The sequence below is a fragment of the Lates calcarifer genome, linkage group LG23 (genome assembly GCF_001640805.2).
Source record: "Lates calcarifer isolate ASB-BC8 linkage group LG23, TLL_Latcal_v3, whole genome shotgun sequence".
Taxonomy (NCBI): Eukaryota; Metazoa; Chordata; class Actinopteri; family Centropomidae; genus Lates; species Lates calcarifer.
Window position 1 is genome coordinate 897,535 of NC_066855.1, and position 14,504 is coordinate 912,038.

Genomic DNA, 14,504 nt, shown 5'->3' on the forward strand with positions numbered 1-14,504 from the left:
GAGTTATGACATAAAGAGCAATACTTACCGGCAGCGTGGATAGAAACAGCCTGGACAGGGATTTTCTTTGCACTTGGAAAAACACAGGAACTTTGTCTGCAGCTCCACTGATTCTCATTAATGGAGTTATCTATGAATGCATAATGATATTGGGGTATTTCAATTGGTGCAGCTATTAATTTCAACCAGTTCAGAACATGTGTTAATTGGTTTTCACTCATTAGCAGGGATGAGATGTAGGTTAACTGACAAGCCAGGCAACCCAGCACCACACTGTATTCAGATTAGGTATACAGATGGTCATAGCAGCCATACAAAGTTCTATAACTAAAATCTGATATACTCAGAATACATAGTTAATATGTAGTTTTATGACACCTCCAGAGTTATCATCAATTCAGCAGCAGCACCTGCCCTGCAGCAAATGGAAAAGAAAATGTTTCCTGGTCGCTGGTGAACAAAAGTGGAGCGGTGTTATGAAAGGCTGATAACTGTGTTTAAAAGAGAGCAAATATTGGACTTACATCATCAGGCCACCAGAAAGATAACTCCAAATGAATATATTTTATTTCCACTGTTACATGTCCACTGATGTCCTGCTCCACTGGAGAGATTTTCTTTCTTTTAACTGTGTCATCTCATGGTGCCTTCTTCTTCTGAACTGGCACCAAACTGGAGAATTACAGCCACCAGCTGCTTGTCCCAACTTTTGGCTCAACTCCTAACATTCACATGACAGTACTGGATGGAAACATGCATTCATTTGCATTTTTTTTACAGATTGTCTGGAAATTCTGTTAATTTAAAAAAAAAAATTTAGATGGAAATTTGACTGGTGGCTGCTGGATGTTCGCAACACGTTCAACATATCAACTTTATAAGACCATAATGTCAAACTGTGCCGGCACATATCTCCACACAATACTGTTGTAAAACTGGAGGGTAGAGTGTAGAAATGAAGCAACTGTATTTAGGATTTGAACATTTGTGGTACACACCACTACTTCACTCCTTCTCCCAACGATAGATCTGACCCAGTGATCGTGACAGAGACGAACTGAAATCAAAACAGATTTCACTCAGTTTTTCTGGATTGCCTCATTTTCCTATAAATAAAAACAGTTAGATTAATGTTAAAGATGCTATAAAAACACACGAGAATTTTGAGGAGCCAGACAATGTGCTGATTTCAGTCTAGTTTTATTGGCATGAATGTAGTTAAACACAGTATTTCCTAAGCAGGTTGTGCAAGGTTCATGGTGACAGCAACAAAAGCAGACACATAACATTAAGATGAGACTTTCACTTAAAGATATGGTTTTGAGCTCAAGTGGTCCAAACTGTGACTCACAGTAGCCACTCAGTTAAAAATTAGCAGTGAAAGCTAAAATTAGCAGAGCTAGACGGGCTATAAATAAAACTTCTACGCATTATCACCAGGGCTGCAATTGGGTCAGAGTTAAGCCTTCTGCTGTACCAGTGAAATCAATGAGGAGGTGGGAGCTACTTCAGTCCAGGGACCTAAAGCTTTGTCCCCTGCTAACCGAGTGAAGTGGGGCTATTATGGCAGTTAACATTTAGCGATTAAATGTGAACACTCTTTGTCAGTTGTTAAATGTCAAGCCCATGGTGGCTTCCGTCTCCTCCACTTCCTTTGCTGCGAGAGGAGGGCAGGGACGTGTTGGTAGCACCGGGCTGTCAACAGAGCCAGTGGGACAGAGACATCCACATTCATACCTTGCACATATTCACACACACACACACACAGTGCACTTAGTGCCCCCTCCACCACCATCCCCACCTCTGAGCCTTTCATAACTCCAGTAGCTCCACTTGGCAGGGCTAATGGGACGGCAGGGCTGTTGGTTTTAGAGAGCGATGTCTTGAGGAGAGTGGAGCAAAGAGCTGAGGATGTGGGGAGGGGGGGGGTGGGTTGCCTTGTGATCACTGGCCCATGTTGCTGTTTCTCGTTTTCATCCCAGTGCCCCACCATGTCCCCCCTTCTCTTATCTGCTCTCAGTTTATCCAGTATCCTCTGTATTTCTGTCTCTCCAGCTCTTTACTGACTCCTCCCCTTCCTCTGTGTTGGTGAGAGATACCAAGCCTTTAGAGTTTCCATTACGTTGTGCCCGTCTGTCTTTATTGTCAGTGTAGTCTGTCTCTGTCCACCATTATTTCTACCATGTCTGCTCACAGTTCACATTTTCTAAACAGTGGAAGGGTTGCCTGCTTTTAAATGCTTATTCACATCTGGTGCATAAAGCAAATTCTACTGCAGGATTTTAATCAAACCAGCAAGTCTGAAGTATGAAGCTCGAGTCATGCTTCATGGCTACGATTTGAATTTTAAGGAGTCTGCATGCTTAGAGTGCTTGTTAGATCATCAACCAGGGTCAGAAACCCTCCTTCACAACACCACTTGAGGAGGGGATGTGAAAGTGTCTTCCCCCAAGTTCTTCAGTCCTTATACAGTTTATTCTTTCTCTTTTTGAGCAGAGAGACTGTCCTGTAATCTTCAACTCTTAACAACATGTTGATAGTTCCTGCCTTTTCCTTTAAGCTCAGTCTGTCTTTACATGCTGCTGGTGTGTGGTCTGGAGGGTTGGGTTTAGGGGCTTGTGTTGTGACATTAGGAAGCTCACCTCTGGAGGTTGCACAGTTGTTCAGGCAAACACTCTGATGACCTTGTTTGTTTGTAAGCTATCTTCCTGCCCTTTCACTCTCTCACATAGATGAGTGTTTGGCAGCGCTCCATTGAACGCATCTCTTCTCTAAGTATAACTCCACTATTCATAGAAATACAAGGGACTGTGGCCAAACACACCCACAAACCCTATTGACAGAGAGCCTACTGGAGATCATGACAGAATGGACAGAATGTAAATCCTAAGAAATCAATGTTCTGATGGTTTCCACGATACTGCCGCACATGTGACCACAATCGATTCTGCAAATGCTTCTTTAACTTTGGCACCGGGTTCAAGGTGTTTTGTGGTCGGCTCAGCGTGCCTTCTCTTGACTCCCCTTTGTGCTGTATGGGGATGTGATGTTTGAAAGTGTGAAGTGAAACAAAATGCCACACCAAATGTCAGATTACTGAGTCACTTGTGTGCCATCTGGATGCTATTATGTAAACTCGCCAAGGAGGTATTCTCCAGTAGATCAGTTATAGGCAAAGGGAAATTAAATGTGAGTAATCATCTTGCGGAGGTGAGGGCGACTGTATCCAGAAGAAAGTGTCTAATACCGGCCTCTGCAGCCCACTGATCCTGGATATATGGTTGATTCAGCCACTAAATCTGACTGACACCATCTGACAAACACACAGCTGCGTCATCAACATACTCGGAGAAAAACATCCATTTAGCAATTGAGATAGGGACCCTGCTTAACCCAACAATCTGGAGAGCATGTCAATCATAAATAATCAACCCACTATATGATTAGACAGCAGCACTGTCAATTTAAGGAGACAAAGGTAATAACTAATGGACAGTAGTGTATCTGGGGCTGGGGGGGGGGTCTCCACTGTCAGCTCCCTTCATGTATGTGATGTCAGCTTAAAGAGGCGAGGAGGGTGACGGTGCAGTGGGGTGCTCTGAGCCGATAAGCAGCCTCTCGGCTCTGGGAGGTCGGGGGTGCTGGTGGTGCTGGGACTCCTCCTTGAATACAGTTAATTGGTCCCCAGATTACAGAGGGATCGCTGAACATGGCTGTCCAGGCTCTTAATGAGCTGAAGTCTTCTGCTTCTTCTCAGTGGGCCATTCACTTTGGCTCATCTCCCTCGACCCAACAGACCGAGCTTTGAGTGGAAATCACCAGATTGAGACAAAAAGAGATCAAGAAAGTGGCGCAGTATTGGTCCTCTGACTGTTCTTTTAAGTGAAAGGCAGGGAGCTGTGCTGATACCCACTTCTGTCTTTCTGTAGCTGCAGAGAAATGACAACTTTTGGTTTTAGTGGTCATGTGCTTTCAGCTACATGTCACTCTTTTTAAATCAAGGTGTTGTGACTTGTTACTTCCATTTTTCAAATCATGCCTTTATAGCATGAAAATAACCATTGTGTCTGCTAATGTGTATTTGCAAATATGTTTTGTAGAAAACATGATGCTTCCTGAAATTATGTTTTGATAAACATGATGAGGAAATGTTCATATCTATTGGTTTTCTTATAATATCCACTATATGTTTGTAGTTTATGTTCAGTCAACTCAAAGCACAAAATTAAGATTAACAGTGTTTTAGTTGCCTAAACCTACAGTACAGTATCCACATATAACATCTGTGGCCCATGCATGATCTACCAAAAGACAGATCAGTATCTATAATATATAATGTTATGTTTAAACTCTTGTCATGTGATAAGTGATGTTATTAACAGTGCAGAACATGAATTTTCATCAGCATTGCAGTGAGGTTGCATTTGATGCCGTTAAAACTCTGAACTGGAAAGTTGCTGGTATTTCATGTTCACACGCTCTGAGTTGTAGAGTTGAGAGTCGACTGAGTGAGAGTATGTGCACAGATCATGTATTGAGTGAACAGCTCATCATTAAATATTCATGGACTGTATCAGAAGTCATAGTTATACCTGAAATGAAAAATGTCTTTTCATTTCAGTGGAGCATCCAGTTTACATTTAATTTTCACATGTAAAAATGAGAAATGGTTTCAAAGAGTAGTCCAAGCATTTGCCATTTTCATGGACTATTAATTATTAGTGGTGTTACTCCTTAGGAAGACATAATTTGCTTTAAATTTTTACTTTAGAAATGACAGAGCTGGCAGATTCTTTTTAAATAACCAGTGACCTTCACAATGAATAAAAATTCACAAAATTACCACACACCTACAGATAATGACATTTTGTCTGAATAGGGTTGAAATATAAGTAGTTTTTTGCTGAGAGCATAATTTGCATCACTTTCAGTGTTTTATTTTTAACTTGGCACCTCCTTAACAACAGGACGTAAATGCTTTTACATCCTGACTATAGATTAAATTACTTTTGTTACACCACAGACAGTAACTACATGGACATAAAATTATATTACAATGCTATTAATGTACTAAGTTCAGGAGACACAGTCTCACACGTCTGTGAATTTCCCCCTCGAATCATCTCCGCTGTGAGAGTCAGTGTTAAACATTTATATGAAAAAAGAGAAAGTCAGGGAAGGAACACACAGAAGACACATCCCATCTATCTCCATAGCTCGAGCAAATATTGAAACCCATGATGTGAGTGCGTCGGGCCTCCCTCTCCTCCTTCACTTCTGTGACAGATGTAAATGGATGTTTCAGCAGTTGGCTCTAATGCATTTTTAAACAGGCACAGCAGCAGACAGCAAATGAACGTGTCGCGACGGCAACACTCTACGACGGGGTCTCCATCTATCGCTGCCTCCTCCTCATATACAAACATACAAACACACACACACACACACACACATTCCTGCACACTGCTGAGAATAGCTGTCATTCATCAACTTTCTCAGTACAATGGGCTCAGTAAAGGTCCCATCTTTCAACTAAAGCACCTCCACAGTGCAGTGCCCAGTCAAGCACTGTACCACTGCATCACATTCCCTGTCATCCACAAACACTCCTGCACAGTACGATGGATAGATGATTGGGTGAAACTGTTGTTTGTTCTCAGAGTTGAAAATTAAAATGGCTCTGCTTTCCCAGAAGACAACATGGAAGACTGTTACTGCTGATTAGACCGTCCTCATGCATACAGAGAGCAAGAGACAGATGACTGCTGTGTGAATGCTTTAAAGAATTTTCAGAGGACTGCAGCTTCAGAAAACACATGTAAATATATATAAAAAATATAAAAGTAAATAAAGAATAAAACATCTGCATCATACAAAGAAAACTATTCTGTAGATAAAACACAATCAAACAAATCCTGCAAATTACACAATGAGGTTGAAAAATAATCTAATAATGTTTATTTTAATATGGCAAAATAATCTTACCTCTGAGCCCACCTCTCAATGTCGCCTAAATATGGAGCTCTGGTCACGTGATAACAGGTCACATGACAACAGGTACATGAGGACTTTTAACTGTGCCTTCTGTCTTCACTAGCTAGCTGCTAACTTTGTCTGTCTGCTGTTTGGTGCTAAGCAGATAGCACACAGTGGGTTTGTTAGAGCTTTTTCTCTGAAAACAGCAGTCTGCTGTTGGAAACTGGTTAAAGCTGCTTTCTGTCTGGACGAGGTCCAGAGAGTCAGGTCCAGACATTGTCTAGAGTTGCTCTTTCACACAACAGGAGACTGTCTGTGTGTGATGCGGTCCCACCCGCTGGACACACTCCTCTTGGTTTCAGAGAGGAGTGGCAGCTGGTAGAGCATGCAGGACCGAAACATCATCAACACGCTCAGTCGGACACCACACAGACTTTATAGACTTTATAGTTGGCAGGGTGAAGTCTGTTTAACGTCCGATCTGACTGATTCTGACATTGTGTTCACACGAACAGCTCCTCTGGGTTTTGTCCAGAAAAGTTCAGGTTAACAGTAAAATGTGGGACAGTGAGCCCGGTGACGCTGAGGGGAACAGCAGAATTGGTATTACACACCTATACCGCTGGCTTTAGCCTTTTACTAATTACCAGTCAGACGTCAGCTGTCTGTATGACTTTTCAGTGTTTTGTTGCTTGTATTTTCTGTATTTGCGGTGTATTTTATTTGTGATGTAAAACTGAGGGATGTGTTGCCTGTGTTTCATTCATTTGCTGCATTTTTTCCCACTAAATGTAAAGATGTTTTTTTCATTCACTCTTTTTTTCTGTCTCTCTGCTTCAGAGTTCTTGTGTTGGCCGCTCTACCTTCTTTTTTAATGATGAATGCATAGATTCATGTGGTCTCTTTCCAAAGAAGTTGAGTGCCTGTGTGCTCCAGAACAGGATGTGAAAAATATTGTATGCTAGCTCTGTTGTTGTTGTTTCATCTGTGATGTTTTGACTGTAGCCTCTGACTTTCTCGATTCTGTCTGGTGTAAACATGTTTTGCAGGGTAACACTGAGGTTACAGCAGACTCCACTTACTATAGAGTCACTCATCCCACAATCTCCCTCATCTCTCTCTATGTCCATTCCCTTAATTTGAGGAAATTAAAGAGATATTTCACCCACTAACTAAGTTTACCAGTAAGTGAAGAACGGTAATGTGGCATCCTGACTTGTTTACACAATAAAAGTTGATAGAAAATGCACAAATTTCTCTATATAAATTTATATTTTGTGAATTTTATCAAAAGCATATCTCAAAATGCCACCAAAAGACAACTTTAACAGCATTTCAGTGAATTATCTCTTTAATTGTCATCCTCACACTACTAACAGTCTGTATTTGAGCTGATGCACTTCATTCCTCATAGACACTGAACAGATCTTTCATTGCTTTTGTCATTGCAGGTACCCATCAGCACAACTATAACCATGTGGCTCTAGGTAGCCCTACACGCACACCTAAGAATGGTAAGCAGTGGGAGAGGGAATATTCAAGTATATTCACGCTCAGTTTGAGTGTTTGGGATGAGGCCTGGACCTGGGCAGTGACTTGAATATAGTGCTTGCTATAGATGTGTGAAAAGCCCCTTGATGTGGTCTTCTTTTCAATTCGCCCCACTGTCAAACCATTCTATTACTGAAAATGGGGCTTTTTTTCCTGAAGATTGAATCATAGAAGTGTCATGTCCCATAGTCATGAACATTTCTCCGTGAGCAGGATCAGGCCCTGGTCCCTGTGCTCTCTTGTTTTTAAAGGGAATACAATTGGCTGAGGATCAACCTAATGTTCTGTCACGGTCGTCCTCTGCTTGTCAGAGTGTGTGAAACCTGTGATGTTCCCTGCTGTTACAGCCAGAACAAAAATTATCATAGTAAACTCAAACTGCTTGTGAGGAGCATCATTTTATTTTTTTATTGCTGATGTCATTCGGCTGTTTGTTCAGAATAGTTCTGGTGAGGCTGCAAGGTGGAGGCCAGAAAGAGGAAATACAGAGATAAAAGGAAAGAAAGGAGGCCATACGCTGAATATTCACTGCCTTGTGTGTTTATGAAGTCAGTCTGATCTCGCCATTTGATTTCTATTTCAACCACAAGTATAAAAAATGACTTGTTAGCTTTGAGGCACTCGAGCAGAGCTTGAATTCTGCAGCCAGAATGTTCCCTTCTTTATGGACATAATTGACCATGTGGTCCATTTCACACACACACTCACACACAGAGAAACACACACACACAGATAGGCAAACCACAGCTGTGGAGAAATGCCTTGGAGATCTATGGAAAACATGAAAAATCCATTTCAACAACACGTCTAACACAGAGACTTTGATCACAGGCCCCCTGAAAGGCTTCACATTTCACTACGCAGTGTATTTTCTCGATAAAACCCCCAGCAGCAAATGACTGAAACAAGCAGGAGATACAGCTGCAAATCACAAGCAGAAACTGCATAATCATCCACACAAGTGTACATCACATGCCTCTGGAAGTAAAAGCTGATTTGATTTGAATTCTTTTTTGAGGGGGGTTTCTGTACTAGCTCTGCTGAATATGGAGTGGGTCTGTGTAGGTGCTGTTTCTCTCACCACCAACATGTTTCTGAAATATTTGTTTTTCACTTGGGTTTGGTAGCTCACCGATCATTGAGACGTGGTAAGTCATACATACGTACTGTACGTTTAATTTCAGTGTCAAAACTCATTCATCAGCACACATTTGTGTACAAATGCACCACAAACTAACCCCTACATTTGTGTCTTCCTTTCTTCCACTTAAATTGGTGTGTTCTCAGACCTGATTTAAGTAGCATTTGCTGTGAAATCTTCCTGTTTGTTTGAAACTGTTTAGAAAAAAAAGTGGTTCTTCATGTGGGGCAAGAGAGTCCCAGAATCCCAGACATTTCATTCATGTGATTGCTAATGTATAGGACATATGTCCTATATGTAAGTAGAATTTGTGTTATTGTATATTTTTTTCTTATTGTCAACAAATCCCACAAAAAGACCAAAACCAATGATAGAGTTTCATTTTAAAACAAAGGTTCATTTATTTCCAGCTGGGCAGATAACTGATATAAACCAAATCAAATAGATCTGTTGTTGTGCTTATTGATTATTTCCACTGGAGGAAGCCAACCAATCAGAGACGTCACCGTCCTTCATGCCTAGCTAGCAACACATGGCACGATCTGGAATGGTCTGGTTTAGGCTAGGTTTGAAAAAAGACAGGAACAGTAATGACTACTGTGTTCAAATGTTGCTTAACAACAAGACATTACTGTGGGCTGTAATAAGCTGCAGCACAGATGACTTAGGGGCTTATATTTTATAGGAGGACAGTCCCCTAGCTAGCCAGCTAAATCTATGAAACATCATGACCAGAAAAGGCCAGAAAATGGATGAAATCCATGACGCTCAAATGTTGTTTTAAGTAAACTTAAAATAGAAAACTCTTAAATTTACACATCATCCTCAGCTACAGTGAAAAATGTTTATTGTTCCTAGTAACTGCTGATGTAGCCTCAATGTCAACTGAAAATGGGTGCAGCATACATCACCTGTTCCTTGCTACTGATTGGTTAGAACAAAACAAAATAAATGAAGGCTACGTGTTGGTAGCATACATTCATTAGGTCTTTTCATGGGATTTGTTGACGACACATGAAATATAGAATATCACCACCTTACTTTGCAAAGGCTATTTGAGCCAGGTCTGTGTGGTTGTACTGTCCATTGTGATGAAGCAGTAAAATGTGTTTGCTATTGAGATAGCTAACAGCATGCCTCAGTCTGAGTCGATTCTCCTCTTATTGATGCAGTATGGCAGACAGTCCACTCGCAGATCGTTCACATCCTTCGAACCCCCTCCCTGCAGCTCCCAGGATCCCCTGCTGTCGCCCGGCCCTGCCGCCACCCCTCCGTCCTATTCTCTCAATCTTTCTTTTTCTTTTCACTCTTCTATTTCCTCCCCTCTTTGTATTTCAGTCTCCCTTTTTCCCTTGTCGACTCTCTTATCTCTATCTCTTCCCCTCTTTCCCTTCCTTCTCCCCATCCTGCAGCAGTTACTAAAGCCCTATTTTTATCTGTCCATTGGAGGCTGGTCTGGAGCCGCACCCATGCCCGCTGCTCTGCACTGCGTGACAGACTCACAGCTCACAGGGGAAAGCGAGATAGAGCAGGAGCGAGAAAGAAAATGAGAGAAAGGGGAATACTGAATGGACAAGAAAGAATTACAGAGTGAAGGAAAGTGGGTGGCAGCATGGTTGGACAGATAAGATTGACAGAGCGAGGAAGATGCTGGTGAATGAGACAGACTGCGGATGTTTGTGTGCGTGCATGTGTGAGGAAGAGAGATAAAGAGAAAGACTAGAGTGAGAATAAAAGAGTGCTTTGGTCCAGCCGCCACCCCATGCGTCCTCCTGGCATCATATCACGTCGCATCAACGACAGCCAGTCCAGACACTGCTCGCTGCCACGTCCCAGATCACATCACAGCACTGTCACGAGCAGGGTCACTCTCCAGCACACATCTGTTGTTTGCTGTGTTGTCTCCTTTTTTTTCTTTTCCTTTCTTTGGACCGCTGTTTCCTCTCGTCAAAACCACCACGTTACCTGTCAAGTCAGTCCCACACCAAACACTCACCGAGTGCCTGATGTGACCGCCTATACTTCCCCATCACAGCCACCAGTAAGTTGGAGTTTTAGATATTCAACCGTTTCTCAAAGGCAGATACACTCAGCTCAAAGGCTGAGTTAAAGTCCAGGCAAAGACCCTGTGATGCTAACATCAGACTCTACATGAAGCCAACAACCAACAACTAAAAACAGCCGACCATCCCTAAATTTTATCTCTGTACATGGTTGATCTATATTCTGTTTTAAAGCTCTTTCCACAATGCAAAGAAAACCCTTCGGTGGAGAAGTCCCTTTTTAATTTAGGTTCTTTAGGCCTAAAAGTTTTCAGTTGTCCTTGTTCTGTTTTAAAGAAAACAACAACAACAACAAAAAAACATTGAGGCAGCTTCTCATTTCTGGCCAGAACTGACTCACTTTTCCTCATTAAAATGACAGATGTGCCTGTGGCAGATTATAAGAGCTGGGGCTGTCAGCAGTTCAAAAAATCGAGTTCAAATAAATTCAAACTATCAAATTCATTCAGATAAATTGGAATGCACCCCATGCAGCCTATCCTAAATTACATTGTAGAATTAATGTTGCTCTGCTCATTTTGTGGCACCTTAGCAGCCTAACCTGACTGAGAAGAACTTCAAATAGGAATTGCCCAAAGAGCCAAAAATGAAACTTGTGCTGTTGTGTAGTTTGTTGTCCAACTGATCATGCCACATGAACTCTGGGAATCGTATTTCCCAGTAAAACTCTCATGTATATTACATCAATAACAAACTTATCAATTTAAAAAAAGCAAAAATCACGGGTGCAACCGTAAGCCTCATTCTGTCTGACTGAAAATGTGTATTTCTAGTTTGGTTGTTACAATCCCCAGATTCCCAGAGAAAATACCAAGTGCACGTCCTCTGTGTCCTCAATGGCCACAGTCCTGGCAACAATAAATGATTTACACCTTTCACTGCTAAGCTGAATTTACTTGCACAATAAAAATGAATCTGTCCATGGACTCTACTTTAGACCAATGAGATTATTTTGGAGATTGTTTCAGAGCAGCTCTGCCTTCAGGAAATATTTGTGTAGCTAAAACTCCAGCCTGCTCACCAGCTCAGTCTTCCCTTCTCTACCTCAGCAGGTGGTCTTCCATGGTGGTCGCCTGGGGTCTCGTCCTTGCAAGTTTTTTGGGGGGTGTGGGGTGTGGGTGGGGCCTTAGGAGAAGCCAGCCTGCCCATTTTTCCTCTTCCCTCTTCTGTGTCTGTATATGTATGTATGTGTCTCCAGAAAACAATCGGATAAGCGGCATCCTGACCTCGCAGACGGAGCCCTACGACCTGTCTTTCTCACGCTCCTTCCAGAGCCTGTCACACCTGCCGCCCTCCTACGAGGCGGCCGTCAAAGCCGACCTCAACCGATTCTCGTCTCTGAAGAAACTCAGTAGGTCCAAGTTCACTGCACTAATGCAAGAGTAGGCACCCTGCCCTGATGCCCTGCATGATAAAAATACTGCATTAAGTGTGCTTTCCTGGCTCCTGACTGGGACTTACTGAGAGGCTCCGAAGTGTTTCAGCTGTGAATTTGATTTGCCTGCTGCACTAAGGACATCAAACAGTAACGAAAAAGTACGCATACATTTTTTCTGGAGATTTTTGCAGCTCTCCTTTGAGTAAACATTTCAATGGATGGAGAGGGCCTTGAATCAGAATCAGAAAACAGCCATTCCCCAACTCGACTCCTTCATGAAATCAGCCTAGTCATCTCAACAAACTATGAGTCATTGAGATTCCATGCTTCCCTTGTCTCCACTTAAAGGCTGCAGCCACTATTTCTCTTGGAGCGTATAAGTACATTAAGCGGCTTCTTGTGGCTGGCCCGGCTCGGTATTGATTTAGTGGCGCTACGCTGGATTTCTGCTGCGTAATGAGGTCTCATCTCATGATATTCTCTAAGTGGAACGCAAATATTCCTTAAGGCTTGTGTAATTTCATCATGACTGCCCCACTTCACTGCTGGCTTGCAGTCAAAGTGAAGGATGACGATCTACAACTCATCCCGTCAGGGCTCACTCCACACTGGCTCCCACTCGTAGCTGCCAGGCACCATTTCAAAGTAAATGGAAAAACAGGTTTGCAGAATGCAGTGCTATTTACTGGTCCTCAGTTGTACTGGGAAAAAACCCTCCATCCTTTTACTTGAAGCATGCTTGTGAAAATTAACATAATAGTTTTTGATTGGCGGTAAAACAAAACTAAATGAATTCAATTGTCAAAGATAGTAACCCACAGAAGAGACACAGTGTTGAAATGAAAAAATATCCTCAGGCAGTGTCCTTCAGTCTTCCCAACTTTCTTTCTGCTTCCAAAGCAAATTATTTGCTACAGCAAATAGCCAAAAGGCTCTGCAGTTTCTTTTTGTTGCTCAACTAGTGTGTGCACACTGATAGATCATGTTGGATTGTGCTGGAAGGAAGATAGAGCAGCGTTTTCATTGTCGGGACAATAAAAGAGAAGAATGCTACTGCTTATTAATGCAAATTGGTATCAAACTGAAGAAAAGCGTTTAGCCCATCACAGGGCAGGACAGTATACATCACCAGTTATTCATTCACTCTATGGTAATATGGTTGATGAGTTTGCAATGGCCTGCCCAGATCTTGAAGACTATTATGCTTGAGAAAGGAACATCTTGTTTTTATTATCTCTCATAATGAATCGATTTGCAGCAAGCACCCGTGGCTCACTGCTGAAGGGGATTTTGGCTGAGTGTAATCTTGACAGGTGGTGTGAACACTGCTGTACCCATTATTGAAAAAGACAGGCTCAGACTCAGAGTCATCTCCGAATTCTTAATAAGGTGGAGAGGTCCGCTCTCCATTATTTATTTCCACTATAATTTATTTCCAGCATATAATACTCCTGACTTAGTATGATGGTTAAACATTCACGCTGGTGTGGAGAGAGAAAAAACAAGTCACTTCCTGTTAACAATGGACTTGTAACTAAATGTTTTCATTTTTGAATGTTTATGATACATTTTGTCTGTTTGACAAGATGTCTGAGAAAGTCTTTGTAAATGTGTGTCACCATACGTGTGGTTATGTACACAAAGAAAACTTCTTATGCATGGGTTTGTGTTGTGTGGCATGAAGTTGATGCTACATCCACTCCTACACTCTACTGTCTCTGGAAATGTATTCTTGTCTCTCTGACCTGCTGCTGAATGCATGTTGTAGTTGTTTGTACACATAAATAAGGACAAAACACCCTCTTGAGGACATCAATACACTTGTAATTCTCAATGTGATGTGATTGTGCAATAACACAATTAGCTTTCCAGCATGTATGTACAGTATGAAGTGCCTGCGTGCTTCCCTCCATATTTGTATGATATGACGATGTTTGTTTATAGACTTTCACATGACCTTTGAAAAGTTTGCCCCCACAGCCAGTGCTGCCTGTAGAATCCCAGATGAAGCCTGGATGTGTGGATGCTATGTGCCTAGCATGTAATATGGTCTGACTGCGATCCTCTATTTTCTATTCCCCTCCATGAGCTTGGAAAGGTGAAACACAGACGGGTCCGCCAACACTATTCTCTGCATTGTGTCCAATTGTTCTCCAATCCCACTTTATCCAATTTCTCCCCTTGCATTCTAACACCTGCCTGTGTTTTCTCCTGCTTTTGCTCTCTGAATCTCCTCTTCACCTCTTGCTTCTGTTTTTTTTTTTTTTTATTCTCTCCTCTGCAGCAGATAAAGAAGTCGAAGACTACTACACTCGTAAGCGCCATCTGCCCGACCTTGCAGCAAGAGGCACTCTTCCCTTGCATGTTCTCAAAATGAGTCAAGACCAGGTGGGTA

The 14,504-nt window shown here is 42.1% G+C and overlaps 1 protein-coding gene across 1 annotated transcript in view; it reads left to right on the forward strand.

The window, feature by feature from the left end:
* The window catches only part of LOC108885283 (protein shisa-6), a 54,814-nt gene that overhangs the window by 37,998 nt on the left and 2,312 nt on the right, over nt 1-14,504 (forward strand). The window contains exons 6-9 of the mRNA XM_018679559.1: nt 7,428-7,490; nt 8,655-8,675; nt 11,930-12,082; nt 14,394-14,497. Coding sequence (XP_018535075.1) covers nt 7,428-7,490; nt 8,655-8,675; nt 11,930-12,082; nt 14,394-14,497 — 341 coding nt within the window. The remainder of the gene's footprint in view (nt 1-7,427; nt 7,491-8,654; nt 8,676-11,929; nt 12,083-14,393; nt 14,498-14,504) is intronic.